The sequence below is a fragment of the Falco biarmicus genome, chromosome Z, assembly GCF_023638135.1.
Source record: "Falco biarmicus isolate bFalBia1 chromosome Z, bFalBia1.pri, whole genome shotgun sequence".
Lineage (NCBI taxonomy): Eukaryota > Metazoa > Chordata > Aves > Falconiformes > Falconidae > Falco > Falco biarmicus.
Window position 1 is genome coordinate 22,992,879 of NC_079311.1, and position 19,434 is coordinate 23,012,312.

General features: G+C 45.8%; 1 protein-coding gene across 3 annotated transcripts in view; it reads left to right on the top strand.

Annotated features, from left to right (window-relative positions):
* The window catches only part of TRIM36 (tripartite motif containing 36), a 30,879-nt gene extending 25,245 nt beyond the window's left edge, over nt 1-5,634 (top strand). For all 3 annotated transcript variants that reach the window (XM_056325300.1, XM_056325298.1, XM_056325299.1), the window contains one exon: nt 1,231-5,634. In XM_056325300.1, the coding sequence (XP_056181275.1) occupies nt 1,231-1,585 (355 nt within the window). In that variant the 3' untranslated portion in view covers nt 1,586-5,634. The remainder of the gene's footprint in view (nt 1-1,230) is intronic.
* The last annotated feature ends 13,800 nt before the right edge of the window (nt 5,635-19,434 follow it).

Below are 19,434 nucleotides of genomic sequence, written 5' to 3' on the forward strand. Positions count from 1 at the left end.
GCAAGATTGAAGCAATGCTTAATTGTCAGTAGTAAGACTCTGCCTTCATTCCTTAAGCATGCTAAGTTTGGCAGCCATTCAGAGGTACGATGTTCACTGTGCACATCTGTGTATCTTTGCTGTAGCTTGTGTCACGGTGGATTCCAAGCCACTGGCTTATCCCAGGCTGTGTGCTTGCATGTGGTACTGGAGTGCTAACTGAGGAGAAGCTCAGTGGACAGTGGACAAACGAGCAAAAAAGATTTCCAGCTCTCAATTACAGCTGTACTAAGCCTGGACGTGCCTAAGAACTGCAGGCTGGGAGGCTGTCTGCTGGGGACTCTGAACTTTTCCAGGAATCTGACAAATGTATTGGCTTCCTCCTGGAAGTGTAAGAAAGCCAATGTCTTGAGCTGCTTAAAGTCAGATGGAGCCTTTTTGCAAAGTGAGGACTTAGATCCTGATTTCCTGATCTCTTTTTCCGTATCCACACAAATATCTGGAAAAGTTGAGCTGACACACGTCCAGCCTCCCACCAGAAACGCAAATCTAGGTAGGAATTGTCTGCACAGAAGAATGTCTGCTTCTGCAGTCTGGCTTCTTCTGGGGACAGAAGCAGGGGGAAAAGCAAGTAGACTGAACAAAGTTGGCTACAAACTTTTCCCCAGTAACCAGCTGGGAAACAGGGGTTCAGGGAAGCCTCCAGGCAGTGCACTTTAAAAGCAACAAACAAAGTGGCAAGCCAAACAAACCAGATGCACCAAAACCCGAAGCCTACCGTGTTGTGTTGTGAATTTTAAAAGGCAATGTAATACAGCAGTGGTGTGGAAAAGTCATAGAACAACAGTAATGTTAAACGTATTTACTGGTGTCGCTTAACATTATGTAAATGAAGTTAAATGTATCTTGTCTGTAATGGTTAGTCATTTTCGCTAAATTACTTCTCAAGTTAACTAATTTACTGTTCCTGTAGGTTCATTAATGATTGCCTAGCATGAGTACACTCAGATACACCTGTTCCTTAGTAAAGCCTTCTGTGGTCTCATCCGTATTAGTGTTTAGCTGTTATTGTTTGAAGTGGCCCATGTGAGTGTCCTCCACCTACGACAGGCATCTTCCCTCCTGGCTTAGGTAGATTTTTACCCCACAAGGTTTTCCAGGTAATTGTGTAGTGTTACGTATCTTATGGAAGTGTTTTCTCCACTTCACATCACTGTCCCACAAAAACAAACAGTTGTTTTTCTGTTCCAGATACGAGCAAGACAGTGGTCATGACAGTGGGAGTGAAGATACCTTCTCTGACTCATCGAAGCCTTGCACTCTGGTCACTTTAGGCATGAAGAAGTTCTTCATCCCCACGACACCTGCTGCCCCCAAGGATCCAGCAAGCAGAATCCTTCCCCTGCCATCGTGCTTGGGCATCTGCCTTGATTGTGACAATGGCAAGGTGGGGTTTTATGACGCAGGCCGCATGAAATGCCTTTATGAGTGCAAGGTGAACTGCTCTGGCATAATGTACCCAATGTTTGCCTTAATGGGTGGCGCAGCCATTCACCTTGAGGAAGCTGTCACAGCGAAGTATGAGGAGTACCACGACAACGTTTAGTGCAGTAACCTCTTTCTATTGCTGCTCTGAGATGGAGAATGACGGCAGGAGAGCTCTACCTTGTCCCGATTAATTATGTTCTACATATATGTTGCTCACAAGTCTCTCTGTCATGTCTTTTTTTAAACACGTTGTCCAGACACTTCCCACACCAGTGTGAACTGTTCTGGGAACTCTCCTGCCTTTCTCGTGATCTGTGTGATGCTGTTCTCTACGGACTTTCTTGGCAGGAGGAAGCAGGAAAGAAGTTTAACTAGCAACCAAGATCACTCCTCATGGGTAGAAATCTGCCTTCTATGTAACTTAAATTCTTACGTAGTCAGTTTTGCACTTAATGAACAAAGCTGACAGCGTGTGATTGCTGTTCTCCTTTTAAGATACCTGCCTGAAATGCCTCTGAGGGATCAAACGCCTTCCAAATAACCCCAGAGCACCGGGGTTGGGCCTTTCAGCACGAAAAATTATACACCAGACAGAAGTCGGAACTGCATATGAACGTTTAGCTTGTATTTGGAAAGAGAAGGGTAAACTAGAATACGATTGCATGTCATATACCTTTGATGTGGCTGTAAGCTAGAACTCTGACACCTGGCGTCATGCAGTTGGTGGCATAATGATAAGTTTCTTTACTCTTCTGGGCTTTTACTATAGGCTGTAAACAATAGAGTGCAATTCTACTTGAAGTACAGAATTCAATGTCCAAAATCAAAGGTGTTTGCATGTGTGAGTAGTTGTACCTGGTATTTAGGCAAAAGCAAATGAGTTCTTGACATCAGTTGTAATATGTGAACGTTAAATAATCAGGTATTTCTTAATTTTTTTTATCTAGTAGCAGCTTGTTTTTCTAGTAAGAATGTAAAAAATGCACTGATTAAGTTATGAGACCCTATTTCTGCCTTAAAGGATGTCTCCCCTCAAATTTCTGTTCCCGTCATGTTAAAAACTATCCCACGGTAGTTCTTCATAGAAACACAGAACTACAGATCGGTTTGGGTTGGAAAAGACCTTTCAAAATCATCTAGTACAACCCCCTGCCATGGGCAGGGATATCTTTCACTAGATGAAGTTGTTCAAAGCTCTCTTCAACCTGACGTTGAGCACTTCCAGAGATGGGACATCCACAGCTGCTCTGGGCAGCCCGTTCCAGGGTCTTCCCACCCTCAGTGTTAGAAATGTCTTCCTTAAATCTGATCTAAACACACCCTTGTTACCTTTAAAACCGTTGCCCCTGGTCCTGGCTTTACCAAGGCCTGTAGAAAGTTTCTCTCCGTCATTCTTGCAAGCCCTCCTTATCTACGGAAAGGCCACAGTGAAGTCTCCCTGGGGCCTTCCCTTCTCCAGGCTGAGTAAGGCCAACTCTCTCAGCCTTTCCAGGGTGTTCCAGCCTTCTGATCATTTCTGTGGGCCTCCCCTGGACCTGCTTCACGCTGGGGGCCTCAGAGCCAGATGCAATACTCCGCGTGGGGTCTTAGGAGAGCAGAGTGGGAGAATCCACTCCCTTGCCCCTCTGGCCACCCAGCAGCCCAGGATGCAATTGGCTTTCTGGGCTGTGGGTGCGCATCGCTGGTACAAGTTCGATTTTTCACCCACCGGGATGTCCAAGTCCTTCTCTGCGGGGCTGCTCTCCATCCCCAGTCTGTATTGATACCAGGAGGTTGCCCTGACCCGGGTGCAGGACCTTGCGCTTAGCCTCGGTGAACCTCATGAGGTTCACATGGGCACACTTCTCAAGCCTGTCAAGGTCCCTCTGGCGACTGAACTGCTCAGCTTGGTGTCAACTGCAGACTTGGTAAGGGTGCACCAAATCCCACTGTCTGCTCTTAGTGGAGGTACTACCAGTGCCAGTAGAAACCCCTCCCTGAGGGACACCACTTGTTCCTGGTTTCCACTTGCATGCTGAGCTGTTGACTATAAAACTCTTTGCCCATGGCCACCCAGGCAGTTCCTGCTCCATCCATCAAGCCCATCCCCCTCAAATTTAGAGGGAAGAATGTTGTGGGGGATCATATCAAAGGCGTGACAGCAGTCCAGGTATATGTCATCGGTAGCTCTTCCCTTGTCCGCTGATGCAGCCACTCCACCACAGAAGGCCACTAGAGGAGTCAGGCACAATTTGCCCGTGGTGAACCCTTGCTGGCTGTCGCTAATCACCTCCCTGTCTTCCGTGGGTTTTGAGATGCCTTCCAGGAGGATCCGTCATGTGCTCTTACTGGCCACGGCGGTGGACTGCATCTGTCGATAGAAATCTCTGTGAAAAAACATGGGGGTTACTTGCACTGTTAACTTGTGGTGTGGAAAGATCAGGATCTAAAGTGACGGATGTTTCTAATACATACTCGGTGCTTTCTAATTTGGGGATATGCTTTCTAATTTGGGGATAGTGTTGCGTCTTGATGAGTGTGTGTGAGAAGTATGCTTACTAAGTACATGTATACAGCTGTAGAGCTATGAAATGGGACCTGAAAAATCACAACACACTTAGAAGAATGTAGCTCATAATGCAAAACCTTTGTGCCCTTTGCTGTCTGAACTGTCGCACTGACCTGACCCAGAGCCCACCCCTCCCAGTGTCCGCTCTCCCAGGCCTCTGCCTGGCGGCCCCTGTCACCTCTAATCGGCAGGAACGGTATCTGGCCAAAATGCCATCCGTGCCAAGGTGAGCACGACAGCCCTGTCGGGGCTAGAAAGGCCCAGCAAGGGCACCTTCTTGTTGGGGTCTCACCCGCAAATGTTTCTGCCTTAGTGAGGCTGTGTGGAAGCCTGCTGCACAGCTTCGTTGTGTGCTTGTATGAGAAGCACTTGGGCGTCCCAGGCAGCAGCGGGGAAGCAGTGGGTATCTCCTGGAACTTTCTCCTGCAGGAGAAATGGCAAATTGTCCCTCGTTACTTATCCTGTGGGTCATTGATTTTTGTAAAAGGTGGTTATCGTAGCCTTTCTTTCCCACTATGCCCTCCCCTTCACATTTCCTCCTGCTGTACTGGTAACCATCCTGCTACCCTTCTTTCTCCTCTCATCTTCTAAGGCCGACTAAAGGAGTCTTCCATACATGCACTCAGGCAAAGTCAAGGATGGCACAATTCTGTGTTTTCCTTCTTTTCATAGTCCTGAAACTGTATTTGCCTTTTTGGTCGATACTGAATATTAAGCTGACATTCACAAAGGTGGTTCCTGCAGTATTTTCCACACAGTCCTGTGGTCTAGTTGTACGTAAGCCATGCAGATAAGGGTTTCCCCACCTTGTGTGAATTCTGCATTTGTTAATGTTGAGTTTCCTCTGCTCGTTTACCTGATCACTTAGTCCTGAGGCTCCTGCAGCTCGTCATTCACTCCTAGACTTGAATGTTCCCGAGTAGCTTCATAAGTAACACAAATGTGATCCTTTTTTGTTTCCTTGCTTTTCCAGATCTTGGAAAGTTGTAAGTGAGAGTCAGAAAATCTCTTTCTGCTGTTAAAATTGGTTGTTCCTTCTACTTTTTTCCCTCTCGTTTAATAAACCATGATTGGCTGGGCAAGCGCTGAAAACCTTTACACATTACTACGCTGTGTTGAGTAGGTGGCTGACGTTCTTGTGTGTGTGAGCCCAGCAGTCAAACAGACCCAGGAGACAGGATTCTCTCTTCAGTAGCTGTGATTCTCCCATTGCACAGTCACCATTTGCCTGTTCATCTATGAAACCCAGTGTCTGTCAGCTGAAGGCTGTAGATCACAGTGTTGAACTTTCCAGGTTGTTGTTCCCAGGCTAGATGTCCTTCCATAGACAAATGCATCATTTTTGGTTCCTCTGTTTCAGAAACTGGTCTAAACTAGAGGTTTTGCGTCATGGTTAGCACTGCCCAGTTCCACATTTGGATGCACCTGGACCAATACCATGAGGCTGCGGCGTTTTGTTAGTTCATAGAAAGATGCATAATCTGGAACACTCCATCCTGGACACGAAGACGGTCTCTCAGACTCATTTATTAAAAGATAAATTGAGATTTACCGGTTTGAGAATATAGAAGTAAGACATAAAAAATTTGTCCTGTCTTCCGCCGCCCCCCCCCCCCCCCCCCCCCCATTAGCTTTATCTAGCTTTATCTTACTTTCATTTAAGATTTGCTGTGCTATGCAATTACTTACTCTACTGGACAGAGCCTGATACTATTTTAAACATTTATCTGCCTTTTGGTATGTCTGCTTGTATTTATTTCGTTCTGAGTTTAAAAATGGATTTGGCTTTTGGTGTTACTTGAATACTTGGGATGCATTCATGACAGTACTCTGTGGTGCTTACTCCACCGTATTAAATGACCCCCCCCCCACTGTCAGAGGCACTGGCAACTCACTGTCAGAGTTGTTCGGCTACAATGGAAGCGTCACATTTCAGAACTACAGTTCAGCAGTACTTGGCTATCCAGATACTTATTTTTCCAGAACAATTTTCTTCCTACGGAACAGCACTTTACAATGTAGACTAAGCTAAGAATGGTGTGGTATTGTGTGGATCTTTGTGCAATATAGCTGTTTGGTGACTACTGTGTGATTTGCAAAGCTCCATGCAGGTGTGAATCATGTAGACACTTTTTAGATATCTAAAGCTTTAAAAAAACAGCCTTGTTTAAAAATATCCTGAAATGTAAACATGATGTGTGTAGTTCTTATTCTTTTTTTTTTTTTTTTTTTTTGAATAAAAGCTGAAAATACAGGAGCTGGGTCGTTCCCATTATTACATTCCAGCTCTGCAGTACCCCAGCTGGAATTGTATTTCTTACAATCGATGGCAACAGGTGACTTGCAGGGAAAAAGTTCTCAAGCGTGCCCATAAACCAGTCACTCTAATTTGCGGAGAGGCTAAAGAATCTAGTTTGTCCTAATTGCCACATCAGGCTTTTACTTAAGCTGCTCTTTAGGAACTTGGCTGCCTGAGGGTCCCTCCCAGGGAGGGGAGGACAGTGTGTGTGCAGAAGAGCGTTGGCTCTTTGGCCTTTTCAAGGGAACCTACCCTTTCCCTAACGGAGGCAGAAGATGGCCCTTAGCTCTGCAGCTGAGCAGCCCAGCCAAGAGACCTGAGTGCGGTTGGACGGAGCTGCCTTGCTCTGCAGTTCTGCAAATTGGTGCCAGTGCTGGAATCTGCGTTTATTTGAAAGTATGGTGTTTCCATTTGTCAACGCTGCTGCTTTTGGGATGCTTTTAAGTTCCAGCTTATGGTGGCAGCTGCCTTCAGGCCTGCTGTATGTGCACCTGCGAGTGCTGGAGGCTGTATTCACAGTGAGTGTCCTGTGACCTGTGCTGGTGTGGTTAAAGCAGCCGCAGAGCTGATATACGTACGTGTATACTCTGGGACAGCAGGGCTGGAGCTCCTGGGAAAGCAGGAGTGTTGAAACCAAGGGCAGTATTCTGCTGCATTTTCTCAGCTTTCCTGTTTGACTGCCATCCTCACGTACGTGGTTCAAAGACACAAAAGACAAGGTTCATTGCTTGAAGTGGAGTAAAACCACAAGAGAGAAGGGTGGCTGAAGAAGCGCAGGAAGCAATATTCCTGGCACCATGTCAGCAAATGAACGCAGAGCTGGCGGGCACTTAGAGCCATAGAATCATTGGGGTTGGAAAATATCTTTGAGATCATCATGTCCAACCGTTAACGCAGGACTGCCATGTCCATCAGTAAACCGTGTGGCTAAGCACCGCATCTATGTGTTTTTGAAACAGCTCCAGGCTGGTGATTCCACCATGTGCCTGGGCAGCCTGTTCAACGCTTGGCCACCCTTTCAGTGAAGAAATTTTTCCCAATACCCAATCTAAACATCCCCTGGCATAGCTTGAGGCTGTTTCCTCTTGTCCTGTCACTTGTTATCTGGGAGAAGAGACCAACCCCCACCTACCTACAGCCTCCTGTCAGGGAGCTGCAGAGAGCAGTAAGGTCCCCCCTGAGCATCCTCCTCTCCAGACTGAACAACTGCAGTTCCCTCAGCCAGTGCTCATACAGCTTGTGCTCCAGACCCTTCACCAGCTTCACGGCCCTTGTCTGGACACGCTCCAGCATCTTGACCTTGCTCTTGAAGTGAGGGGCCCAGACCTGAACACAGGGTTCGAGGGGCGGCCTCACCAGTGCCCAGGGCAGGGGGACGGTCACTGCCCTGGTCCTGCTGGCCACACTGCTGGGGACACAGGCCAGGGTGCTGCTGGCCGCCTGGGCCCCCTGGGCACACTGCTGGCTCCTGCCCAGCCGGCCGTCACCCAGCACGCCCAGGCCCTTTCCCACCAGGCCCTTTCCAGCCGCTCTGCCCCAGCCTGTAGCGCTGCGTGGGGCTGGTGTGACCCAAGGCAGGACCCGGCACTGAGCCCTGCTGAACCTCACACAACTGGCCTGGGCCCATCGCTCCAGCCTGCCCAGGTCCCTCTGCAGAGCCTCCTGCCCTCAGGCAGGTCAGTACTCCCCACCCAACTTGGTGTCATCTGCAAGCTCACTGAGGGTGCACTCGATCCCCTCATGCAGATCGTCAATAAAGATGTTAAACAGGACTGGACCCAGTACTGACCCCACCAGCTGGATGGAACTCTAGTCACCACCACTCTCCGGGCTTGGCTGTCCAGCCAGCTTTCATCAAGTGAGAGGTAGATCTGTCCAAGCCATGAGCAGCCAGTTTCTTCAGGAGAATGCTGTGGGTGATGGTGTCAAAGGCTTTACTAAGTTTCAGGTAGTCAACCTGCACAGGCTTTCCCTCATCCATCAGGTGGGTCATCTTGTCATAGAAGGAGATCAGGTCTGTCAAGCAGGACCTGCCTGTCATAAGCAGGACCTGCCTGTCATAACCCCCTGCTGGCTGAGCCTGATCCCCTGGTTGTCCTGCACATGCTGCGTGATGGCGTTCAGGATGATCTGCTTCCCTGGCACTGTGGTCAGGCTGACAGGCCTTTAGTTTCCCATACGCTTCCTGCCCTTCCTTTAGATGGGCTAACCTCCAGTTAACTGGGACCTCCCCAGTTTGCCAGGACTGTTGCTAAATGATGGAACGTGGTTTGGTGAGTTTCTCCTGTCACTTCTTCCCTTATTTAGAAAGTGCCATGTATCAGGCATCCCCTGATACTTCAGGGTGTTTATGCAGGTGTGAAGTCATTCGTGCAGGTTTTATTAAAATTTTTTCATGCCTCACAGCGGAACAGCCAAACCATTACTGAAATTAAATCTCAAATTGTTAATTGGTGGGGTTTTTTTTTCAAATGACAATAGAGTCTATTTTAAAGAACTTCTGAGGCAGAAATATAAAGATGAAGAAGGGTAAGACTAGGACTTTTTATGAGAAAAAAGTCATGTATAATACCAGGTTTGTACTATTTTAATTTTATTTCAGTGCACTTTGTTTCTTTCAAACATAAAATTTATGAAAAAATCATTTTCAAGACACTAGCAAGGAAACATTGTACCGGTAAGATTTCTCTCTGCAAATCCTATTTCTTCTCTGGACACCTTAATTCACAGCTTTTTTTAAAGATTTATTTTATGTAGCTTTTATTTTGTCAGGCTCCATGGAGGCAAGCTGTCATTGCTCTGAGCCCCATCCAGTTCCCCATGCACCAGGCAGGTCCTGGCAGTCACATCACCCAGACTGGTGTGCTACTACTGTAATTAAATAGCAGTAACATAGAGCATGCAGTTTTGCAGGGCAAATATATTCAAGTGCATTTAAACATTAGTTTGTCTTTCATCACCTTTTTTTTATCTTGTCATGAGAGCAGCCAGTACAACAGGACACATGCATGGGCTTGGGGGGCCTTTCCTCAGGGTTTTTCCATCATTTTTTGTTCAGTCCCAGTTGCTGGTTTTTGAGCTGAATGAGCAGAGCTGAGCATGTGGGTAAGCTCTGATTTCATTGACTTTCTAGTGTCTCACCCTTTATTTAGATTTTCCTTCTCAAGTTCTTCTGCCTAGCTAGTTGCTGGATTTCTAGTGTGAATGCAAGCAGAAGAGATTTTTTAGAGAAGCAGTGCAAAGAACGCGCCCTTGGAGACCATGTAATCACTCATGAAGTTATTATATATAATGAGGAGAAAATACTAATATTCACTGGTTTAGTGTATTGACATACAACCCATTTTAGTATTTTATTATTTACAGTGATTTTTTTAAAAAGATTGCTTTATGAGCTTGATTATTTTTTAACTTTAAAAAAGACCTTTCACTACTATTTTTCAAAGTGTAGTCAACATTGTTTAAGAAATACTAATTTCTTAGTTGTGATTTTGTGGTTCTGGTCCAACCATTAACTGTGCCTGTTTTCTTTTCAAAAAGGGGGCAACAGCAACGAGCATTAGCACCAGCTCTGAGCTCAAGCTCGTGCTGCAGTGTTGTGCATCCCCTTGACTCACCCCCTGCTCACCCTTGGGGAGATCTTTCCTCACAGGACCTCTAGCTCCAGGATCACCCTAATAAGACCAGTTGCATCCATTGGTGTGACTGGAACATGTAGCAGGGCAGCAAGGAAGAAACACTGAAATATTTTTAGGGACATCTGATCAAAGCATATTGGCTGATAAGTAGAAACGAGAATAGGAGAGGTGGGCTGTGTGGTTGCACACCAGCCATTGGCAGTATTTCCTGGGAGACAGGCTGAGCCTGCTTTGTTCAGCTCATGTATAGTCAGTGTGTGCTTTGCTTTATACACTCTGCGGTCTCATAAGTGCTCATTTACTTCTCAAGGGAGAGGCACAAGATTTGAGATTGCGTGAAGTGCCCTTTGACATGGGACCAACCCAGGCCTTAATATATTTTCCAGTGCTGCTGGTAGCGTTGGGCTGTCCTCCACAAAGCATAGAAGAAATGCTAAGGTGCAAGGGCTGGCTGCTTTGAAGTAAGTCTAGAAAATGTTTCTTCTGCTTTGAAGTGCAAACCTGATGGCAAGCCACTGCTCCAGTGGCTACCATTACTTTTGATATGGCACATACAATGCAAATGAATGCTGGCAAGTGACAATCAAAAGGCTTTGAGAAACAGAGGACCAGAGAAAACTTATTCTTACTTTCCACAGCTGTTATGCTAAAGAATACTCAACATGTTGAAACAGAGTTAAGCAAGTAGGTCTGCAGAGACCAGCTTGTTGGAAATAAAGTTAAAAGCCTGCATCTCCCCAGTGTGACTCAACGGATGATTACACTATGTTTCACTGTTGAGATCAGCATTGCTCACATTTGCAACGTGTTTGTAATGAGAAATCTGCCAGAAGTTATTAAGTTGTCATTAGGGTGAACTCTGAATTAAGAAGAATATTCTTTATCAATATGAAAAAGATTTCTTAGTCATCAAGTTGACATTTTTTCCTGTTGTGGATTTACCAAAATGTAAATTCCTTACACTTGGTTATTTCTTTTTAAAATGATACACAACTTTTTTTCCCCTATGGTTCTATTGTTTGCTAATGATACCAAACAAAAAAGCAAGTTCTACTGAGAAAAAAACCCCAAACAAACACCTGTTTCTAATTTAATAACTATATTAAATTTTATTAAAAAAAATGAAAAGTCTAAGAAGTGACCACAATATCCTATGGTTTGCATCTTCCTGAACTGAGACATCACTAAGAAGGTAGATGTCTGATACAGGTATAATTACTTGTCCTTTTCAGTGGAGACAGCATTTTAACCATGTTCTTCAACCCAGCATAGCTATCTTTATGGTCTGGATTTATTCAGTTTACAAAGCAAGCTTGGGCTTCATTCACACCTGTTTACATCATGTGTGAATAAGCCCAAACATGCTTAGTCCCAAACTGGTTGAAGTTATGAAGTGCGCTCTGTTCCAAGGCTTGCCAAAACAAATAAGACATAAAAGGAAAGCAGTTTTAATTCAAGATACTGGCAAAGAAAAAAGGATATGATAATAAACTGTGCAGAAAACTTAGGAAGTGTACAACCTTGTCATACTGGAGCCTGCCAATGTTTGCTTCTCTCATCCATAACTGAGTTACTGACCAGAACATTTATATCTCCCTGCCCTTCCCTTTCTTATAGTAGGTTTAGTCTAAATGCTCGCAGAATATTTTATGTGTTGACATAAATAGTGGCAGAAATATTTAACACAATTAATTTTACGTTGTTTTGTTTAACAGCTGGGGCTTTTTATCTTATCAAAGCGATAAGACTGCAATATTGCAAGTTATCAAGCTATTTGTTGAAAAGGAAGGAAAACACTGTTCTACACCTTCATTAACAAGTGCTGATTTTATCCCTGGGTAGTTATAATTTGTTAACATTAATGTTACAGTTAACGTTAACAAGCTTCAAATTCTTCAAGTTTTGTGGTATTTTTTTCACATCTAATTATTAAAACCTATTTCTGGATTCAACAGAAGAGACAAAATATGTGTTGAGCCTCCATCAGAAGGTATTAAATAATCTTTCTTATTTTGAAGCATAGCTAAAATTGTCCTGGCTTCAGCTGGGATAGAATTAATTTTCTTCTTAGTAGCTGGTGCAGTGCTGTGTTTTGGATTTGATGTGAGAGCAATGTTGGTAGGACACTGATGTTTTTAGTTGTTGCTGGGTGTTGTTTATACTAAATCAAGGACTTTTCAGTTCCTTGGGCCTTGCCAGCCAGAGGGCTGGAGGGACATGGGGAATTGGGAGGGGACATAGCCAGGACAGGTGACCTGAGCTACTCAAAAGGATATTCCATACCACATGACATCATGCTAGGTATATAAACTGGGGAAAGAAGAAGGAAGGGGGAGACATTTGGCATTATGGTGTTTGTCTTCCTGAGTAACCATCACACAGGATGGAGCCTGGCTTCCCTGCGGGTGGCTGAGCACCTGCCTGCCCATGGGAAGCGGTGAATTAATTCCGTGCTTTGCTTTCCTTGCATGTGCAGCTTTTGCTTTACCTGTTAAATTGTTCTTATCTCAGCCCTTGAGTTTTGCATTCTTTTCCGATTCTCCTCCCCATCCCTCTGGGTGGGTGGGAGTGAGCAAGTGGCTGCCTGGGGCTTGGTTGCTGGCTGGGGTTAAACCACCACAGTCAATGCAAGCAAATATAAATTGGCTACTATAAATGAAGAGTTTCTAAATGTCAGTGAGGAAAAAAAAAAAAAGGAACAAAGACTGAAGGCTAGCGGTATCTGAGCTGCCTGTTCCAAAGGGTATCTGTTCTCAAGCACTCGCAGTGACAACGATTTAAAAACTGTTGCTTAAAAGGATATGACACTTGCTTTGACTTCAGCTTCAGTGTGTCTGGCCATCTGTTTGAGATAGGTAGTTGTTTTTTGTTTTTTTTTAGGAATGTGACCCTCCCGATGGCTTTGAAATGAGTCAAGCAAACAAAGCATGTATAAATGTGGCCCAAAACGGCTTTCGCTGCGGCACACCCGAAGTGAAATCCCGCTGCGTTCAGAGCCAGCTTTTCCGAATTGTGATTCAAGAGACCCAGCCAAAGACCGGGAAAGCCCAGCGGCAAGCTTGTCAGTGTAGCGGGACTTTCTGCCCAGCAGCCAGCCGGGGCAGCCCTACCGCTCGGACCTTGTTAAAACCAGTCCCGGCGCTCCCCGGAACGCGGCGCACAGCGCCGGGCCCCGCTCCGCGCCCGGCCGTGGGCAAAGCGCCGGCCCGGCCGCCGTGCGCTGTGCCGCGGCGCTGCCGGCAGGGGGCGGCCCTGCGCCGAGCCGCTGCCGCCGGGACCGGGGGCGCCGCGGGGACCGGGGCGCAGCGCGGCGGCCGCGGCCCTTGGTCGGTGTGTGCGGGGGAACGGGGATGCAAGCATGGGGGCGGCGCTGGGCTGCTGCTAAAGCAGCCCGACGTGTGTCGTGGCGGAAACCCAGGGGGGTGTCACAAAACTGTTGTGCCAGGGTTCAAACAGGTTCCTCCATCTCCCAGGGATAAAATCGGGCCACCCCCTGGGCCGTGTCCGAAGAGCAGCTGCAGGGCTAACGAACGGACACCGCGGCACTGGCTCGCAGAGTCTTGCTTGTGTCTTTGCCGGGTCCCCGGTGGGGTGCCCAGCCCCACGCGAAGCACCTGGGAGTGCTGCAGCCCCTCCAAGAGCTGAAGCGCAGCCGAGAAACGGCTTTGCCGGCAGATTTCCACCAGGAGCAGAGGCAGCGAGGGCAAAGCCGCCCCTGGCCTGCCGAACAGCTGCTGAGGCTGTGCTTACCCGCAAAAGTCTCCCACACTAAAGGGCGACAGCTGAACCCCTGCGCTACATCTCTGCCAGCACTGAGCACCGTGCTGCCTGGCGTCAGTGGGCCGTCTGGATGTGGCAGAGGACACGGGACTGCAGATCCCGCACCCTGTCGCCTTTTGTTGCACTAGTGCTAAGAACTGGTTCAAAGTGCAAGAACAAATTGCAGGTTGTATACACTAGGTGTACATTAGGTATTAGGCAGGCTACACACATATATGTTTATAGGGGTAAAAATTCTGCTGTGCCCTGGTCCATTTAATTAAGATAGATTTCAAAGGCTACCCAGCAGGTAAACATAAGATGGATGCAGTGAAGACAGATATAATGGAGGAAAAGCATGTTTGTTCACTTGGCAGTGCCAAGGAGCAGGCCTTTTGACAGAAAAAAAAAGATTTCTGCCTGAATTTGTTTAATGCATCTAGCAAACACACTTCAGGCCCACAGTTCAGCTCTCTTTAGAAATGCCACAAGCACTCAGCTTCGTGCCACCATAAGCAGGAGTGACCAAAACAGGGTGCTGCACTGTGCAGTAGGTCTGCTTGCTCCACTGCTGGATCAGCAGGTGATCGAGGGTTGCTTGTGTGAGTGCACAAGCCAAACAAAAAGGATATACACCTTGTAATTTGCTGAAAGAGTTCTGGGTTCTGAGCATGCTTTTGAAATCCCATTTTTTTTCCACTTAAAAGTAAAGTTGAACACATACCAACTTTCTTCCCTCCTGCATCCCTCCCACGTTCATAGTCCAGAGGCAGTGTCCTGTTTACAGTGCCAACACTTCCTGCAACGCCTATGCACTGCCTTTGCTCCCCCAGTCCCGTGCCTGCCAAACACAGAGGGAACAATATGGTCTGTGGGCAGTAAGCCACCCCAGGTGAGACAATGTGTAACCTTCCTCTGGCTCAGCAAGCAGGGACTGTGCTCCGGTGGTCTCGGGTGGAAGACATTCTTGGCATATGTCCATTACGTTTCTAGAACACACAGCTTGTTCTAATACCAAACATTCAGTTTACAGTCACTGTGTGTCTGAGACAATAAATAATTGCAAACCCAAAGAGCCTGGAGAAGACCTTTTCTTAAACTGCAAATGAAAGTACAAGAGGGACACAACAGCCATTTACACTGCAGGCTTCTGAGTTAGGAGGACAATTTCTAAATTTGTTGTCTGGATGGGCCTACAGCCATCTTAAGCAGTTCCTTGGGTATCTGAACACCTTTGAATCGTCTGCTAAGAAATACAACTGTCCAGGTTTGGAAAGGACACCTGCAGGGTGCTGCCAGCTGGCAAGTATACCAGCAAGAATGTTTATGAATTTTTTCCTTTCTTTTTGACCACACATAGAAGAAAAAAAAATCTTTCATGATCAGCTCTGTAAATGATTGCTTAGTAATAGCGAGTGAAGTATCAGAATAATCGATCCAGGAGGGTCCCGGCCATGCTGTGAGGTGTGATCATTGATAACTGTACCCTGACAAAGGATTACCTACCATGTCTTTGGCCCTTCCCAGCATGGGAGTTTCCGCAGACTCCCTAGATAGTCCTGGTTGTGTCTCCCTCTCCTGCAGCAGTGTGGCTTGCCTGATGAGGTTTTATGTATGATGGAATTGAACAAATCATCCCTTTTTCTATGCAGAAATGTCCTGAGTTTTCTAGGACTTTAATCACATCCTCCTTTGTCGCTTCTTTTTTAAGTGCTATTGCCCCCAACTTCTTTAATCTGTCTCCAACATGTTTTCTAGCTTGCTGACTGCTTCCCCCACCCTTACCCTGTTCTAGGCCCTCTCAAGCTGTTCCTTTTTTTATGGAAAGACAGCTCCAATGCTGAATCTAGAGCTGGGGAGAACAGACAACTGCTTCACATGTCTCATACATGGAAACCTATGGGGTAGAGTCTGAATTATTGGTGTCTCTTTCCCCACACTCTTGATGACTTCCTGTCTGTAAATTCAGCAGATATATGTATTTTTTCTTCAACAGGAAAGAAAATGAATTTAAGAGGAAAACTGCTGCTCTGGGGGCAAACTAGAAACCTTCTAGTTAGACACATAGAAGTTATAAAACTAGTGCTTTTGAAGGAATTGATCGGAAGACTATTATTTCACCTGGCATTACTAAGCCAGCATCTCAACACCTGGGGCTTGATACCCCTGGTTTCATAAACTGTGTGCTTGAAGAGGGCTGTGGGAGAAGTTTGGACTTGTTTTTGACAAGTTCAGCTACTGCAATGTCCCTGAGTCTTTCATGGCTCACATTTCCATGTCACCCAGCATGCTGACTCTGTATTCACCATGTATTTTACCTGCTTCTCTTGTCTTTGTGCTTTTTTTTGTTGTTGTTTATTTCCTCAGCCCTACTGAGAAGCATCATGAGTCTACCCTACAATTAGCACATAAATTGTTGTAGTCATCTCCTCTCTGACACATGCACACTTGTTTCTCTGAAGCATCTGTGTTTTAGTTAAGGGCTGTGCCATCAACACTGTGGTGTGACTAAGTGAAGGGATTTGTTTCAGGTCAAGGCTGCTAAGTCACATGTTCTGTAAAGAATAATGATGTAATTCTGTATTATGGTTTCAGCAGCAGAGCTAGCTTAAGATGTTTCTGGCCACACTGCCACCAGCTACCCCTTCCTCACACCCCCAGCCTATTGTTTTTAAAGGAATTGTGACTGATAGTCCATGGATGAGAATGAGCAACATGCAATGGGAAAGGGGTAACTTCTTTGGCAATAAAACCATGTTACGAAAATCTAACATGCAATTATGTGCTAGATACTCCGTAACCAACTACCACTAGAGGCAGTGATCTCTTCTTTGTAATTTCTTTTTTATTGTATGCTATATTTTAATCCTGATCTCTTCTAGTTGACATTGACTATAAGCAGTGGTGCCAGGTTTGTGGTATTCTTTCCGTTATTATGCTGTAATTTAACAAGATAAGCAATTTTCTGATAGCCAACCTAAGCAGCTTACTGACAGCCTGAGCAATGTGATCAGCACTGACCTGCAGAGCAGAGGGCCCTCTAGCAGTCTGAAAGCCCAGCAACTTCTTAAAAAGAGGTATTTATAAATAGTGTAATAGAGTGGGAAATAATTTTACTCCCCAATCTGTTTCCATAGGTGTTTTTAAAGTCTCTTCTGGCAGTGATTTTTTAGCACTGTGTTGCTTACTCTCTTGATCTGCTGATGCTAACTCATTAAACAGCGGAGAGCTTTGTTACAGTCCATGCCTGCTCCTGAATCAGGGTGCAGCGGAGGATTTCCTCCACAAATAGCTGAATAGTTATTTTATGTTGAGAAGTATAACCAAAATAATAAAATAATCCTGGTGGGGTGGCAAGAAAGCACACAACCCCCTGCAGGCTCCTTCCCAAGGCGTCCTGCCTGTCCATGTGTGTCAGGGTACACTGGGGCAGCTGGCTCTGGGAGCAGTGGTGGCAGAGTGGCTGCATGAGTGCTGGCTGGCTGAGGGTGCTGCAGGAAGCCACCTTGTCTGGGAGCGCTGCCTGGGCCACAAGGGAGTGACAGTCATGGGAAAGGGCTCTGAGGGACTTGGCAGCTACAGTAGTACAATGTCATACAGCAGAGATTTTTCTCTGTGGAGGGGAAGGTTCATCTAGTGTGTGTATGTGTCATGGAGGGACAAGCCACAGAAAACTTCAGTAAGCTTGACCTGTAGCATCTTGGTCTGGGACTTTGCATAGAGATGTGAGGGTTGTTTTTCAGGACGGTTCTGAGAGCCAGGTTCCCACATACATGAATCATGAGTGGAACCTTAAAGCCAGGTAACAGCAAGAAAAAACAAAATATTTGCCAGGTTCCAACTTTGTTTATATGGTTGCAGAGACTGTATGTAAATGCCAGTATTTAATGTGGTGTATGCTTTTGTGTGAGAACAAATGTGTATCACTTAGGAAAAGTGATCTGTTTGTGAGATCTGTTTCTTCCTGGATGTTTAGAAAGATACCCTCATAATGGTCCTTACTTTATAAATAGCTTCCTTTAACTGTTGCAGTTATTTGCTGTCATTCAGTTAACATTGGGAGATTCCCTCAATTCCAGACTGACAGGCAAAAGAGACTTCATAAACATTACATTATTTCTCTGCTTCAGGACTTGATGTTATCACAGTTAATGCTTTGTGAAGGTAGCTGGTAAGAGGAATAAACATGGATTTTATTTTCTTTTCAATTCTTGTGTCATGACACTTTGTTCTTTGTTTGGAATTGCAGTGAAGTGCCCCAGCCTCAGTCAGTGTTGTTCTGCTTCCACAAAGGAAGATTTCATGAAGACATCGCTTTTTTAAAGGATAAACGGTTTCCCATCAGTTTCTTATGAGTACATTCACAGCTCGAATACAGGAGACCACACAAATACTTGACCGTACTGTCATGATCAAATACCTGTGTGTACCAAGCACCTGTCTACTCATGCTCAGAAATAGGTTGCTGCAGTGCTTCTCAGTCACTGCTCCTCAGCCTCTTAGTGCTTTGCTGATGAACTCAGCGAGGTATCTGTTGGAGATTTTTTAGCAAGGTGTATATTTTTTGGATACAGCAAGATGCATGGGATGGCTGAGGTGCCTTTCAAGCACTTTGTGTCCTGTGATGATTTTTCATTCTCGTAAAAAGCTGCTTTGGGGGCTGAAGTGCTTCCTCATCATGATATACATTCAGCTTGGATAATGAGTGTGTAAGCTTCCCTGTTAGTCATTCTGGCCCTAACAATTTTTGCATGAGGAATGACAGAAAATTTTATTGTACTTCCATGTTCACACTTCTGTCTCCATTTCCCCACTTTGGAGGGATCCTGTGATATCATTCCATGGTAGGTTTCCCCTGGCAGTGAAGGCAATGTAGACTCTCCCTTCCTGGTTGCTAGTATCTATCTTATGCTATAATGCATTATGTACCTGGGTCTTTGTGGAGCTACACTGAGGATTCCCTCAGACTTCAGGTTGATCTATGAAGCTTTCTACAAAGTTGGGAATATGCCTAAAATCCATTACCTGCAGTCATAATGGCCAACACAAAATCAGCTGGTGATGGAGTCACCAACTCACCTGTTTTGGGGGTTTTTTATTGCTAGTGTGTGGGAAATCCTTGCATAGAAGTGGAGAGTGCTGTGGTGAGGGTGAGGAGTGTGGTCAGTTGCTCTTGACCAAGTCCATGAGTCCCAGGGAGCTCAGGGCTTACCTGCTCCAGTGCTAAGCCTGTCAGCCAAAGGAGGTTAGCCAGGGGTGATGTGAAAGGATTTGGGTAACCACTCCCATTAGAAGAGGCAGAACCCTTCAGTGCACTGAGCTGTGACAACTTCCCTGTTTGAGGAAAAATACCTGCTTTCTTAACTTTGATTACTCTCTGAAAATTGATGTGCAGAGGGTGCTGGAAGGAATGGTGGTTTTGTGAGCTGACTGTGACACTGAGAAGAACACTTCATTGATTAAGTAAGAAGTAATTCCCTGAGATACAAAGAGCTGTGTGTGTTACACCAACGAGTGTGGCCCTTTTTTGTTAATGACTGTGTGCCTCTGCATGGCAAGCCTTCAGTTTGGATGCTGATGTCCTCTCCAGATTTGACAGTATTCTGGGGTTCCTTTCTAAGTACAGAAAAAAATGAGGTTCTGCTCTTGCTCCAGTTCTGCCTAAAGTGAGGTCTGTGCTTACGTCTCCTATTTCCTAACTCAGGGACCATCTCAATCTGTTA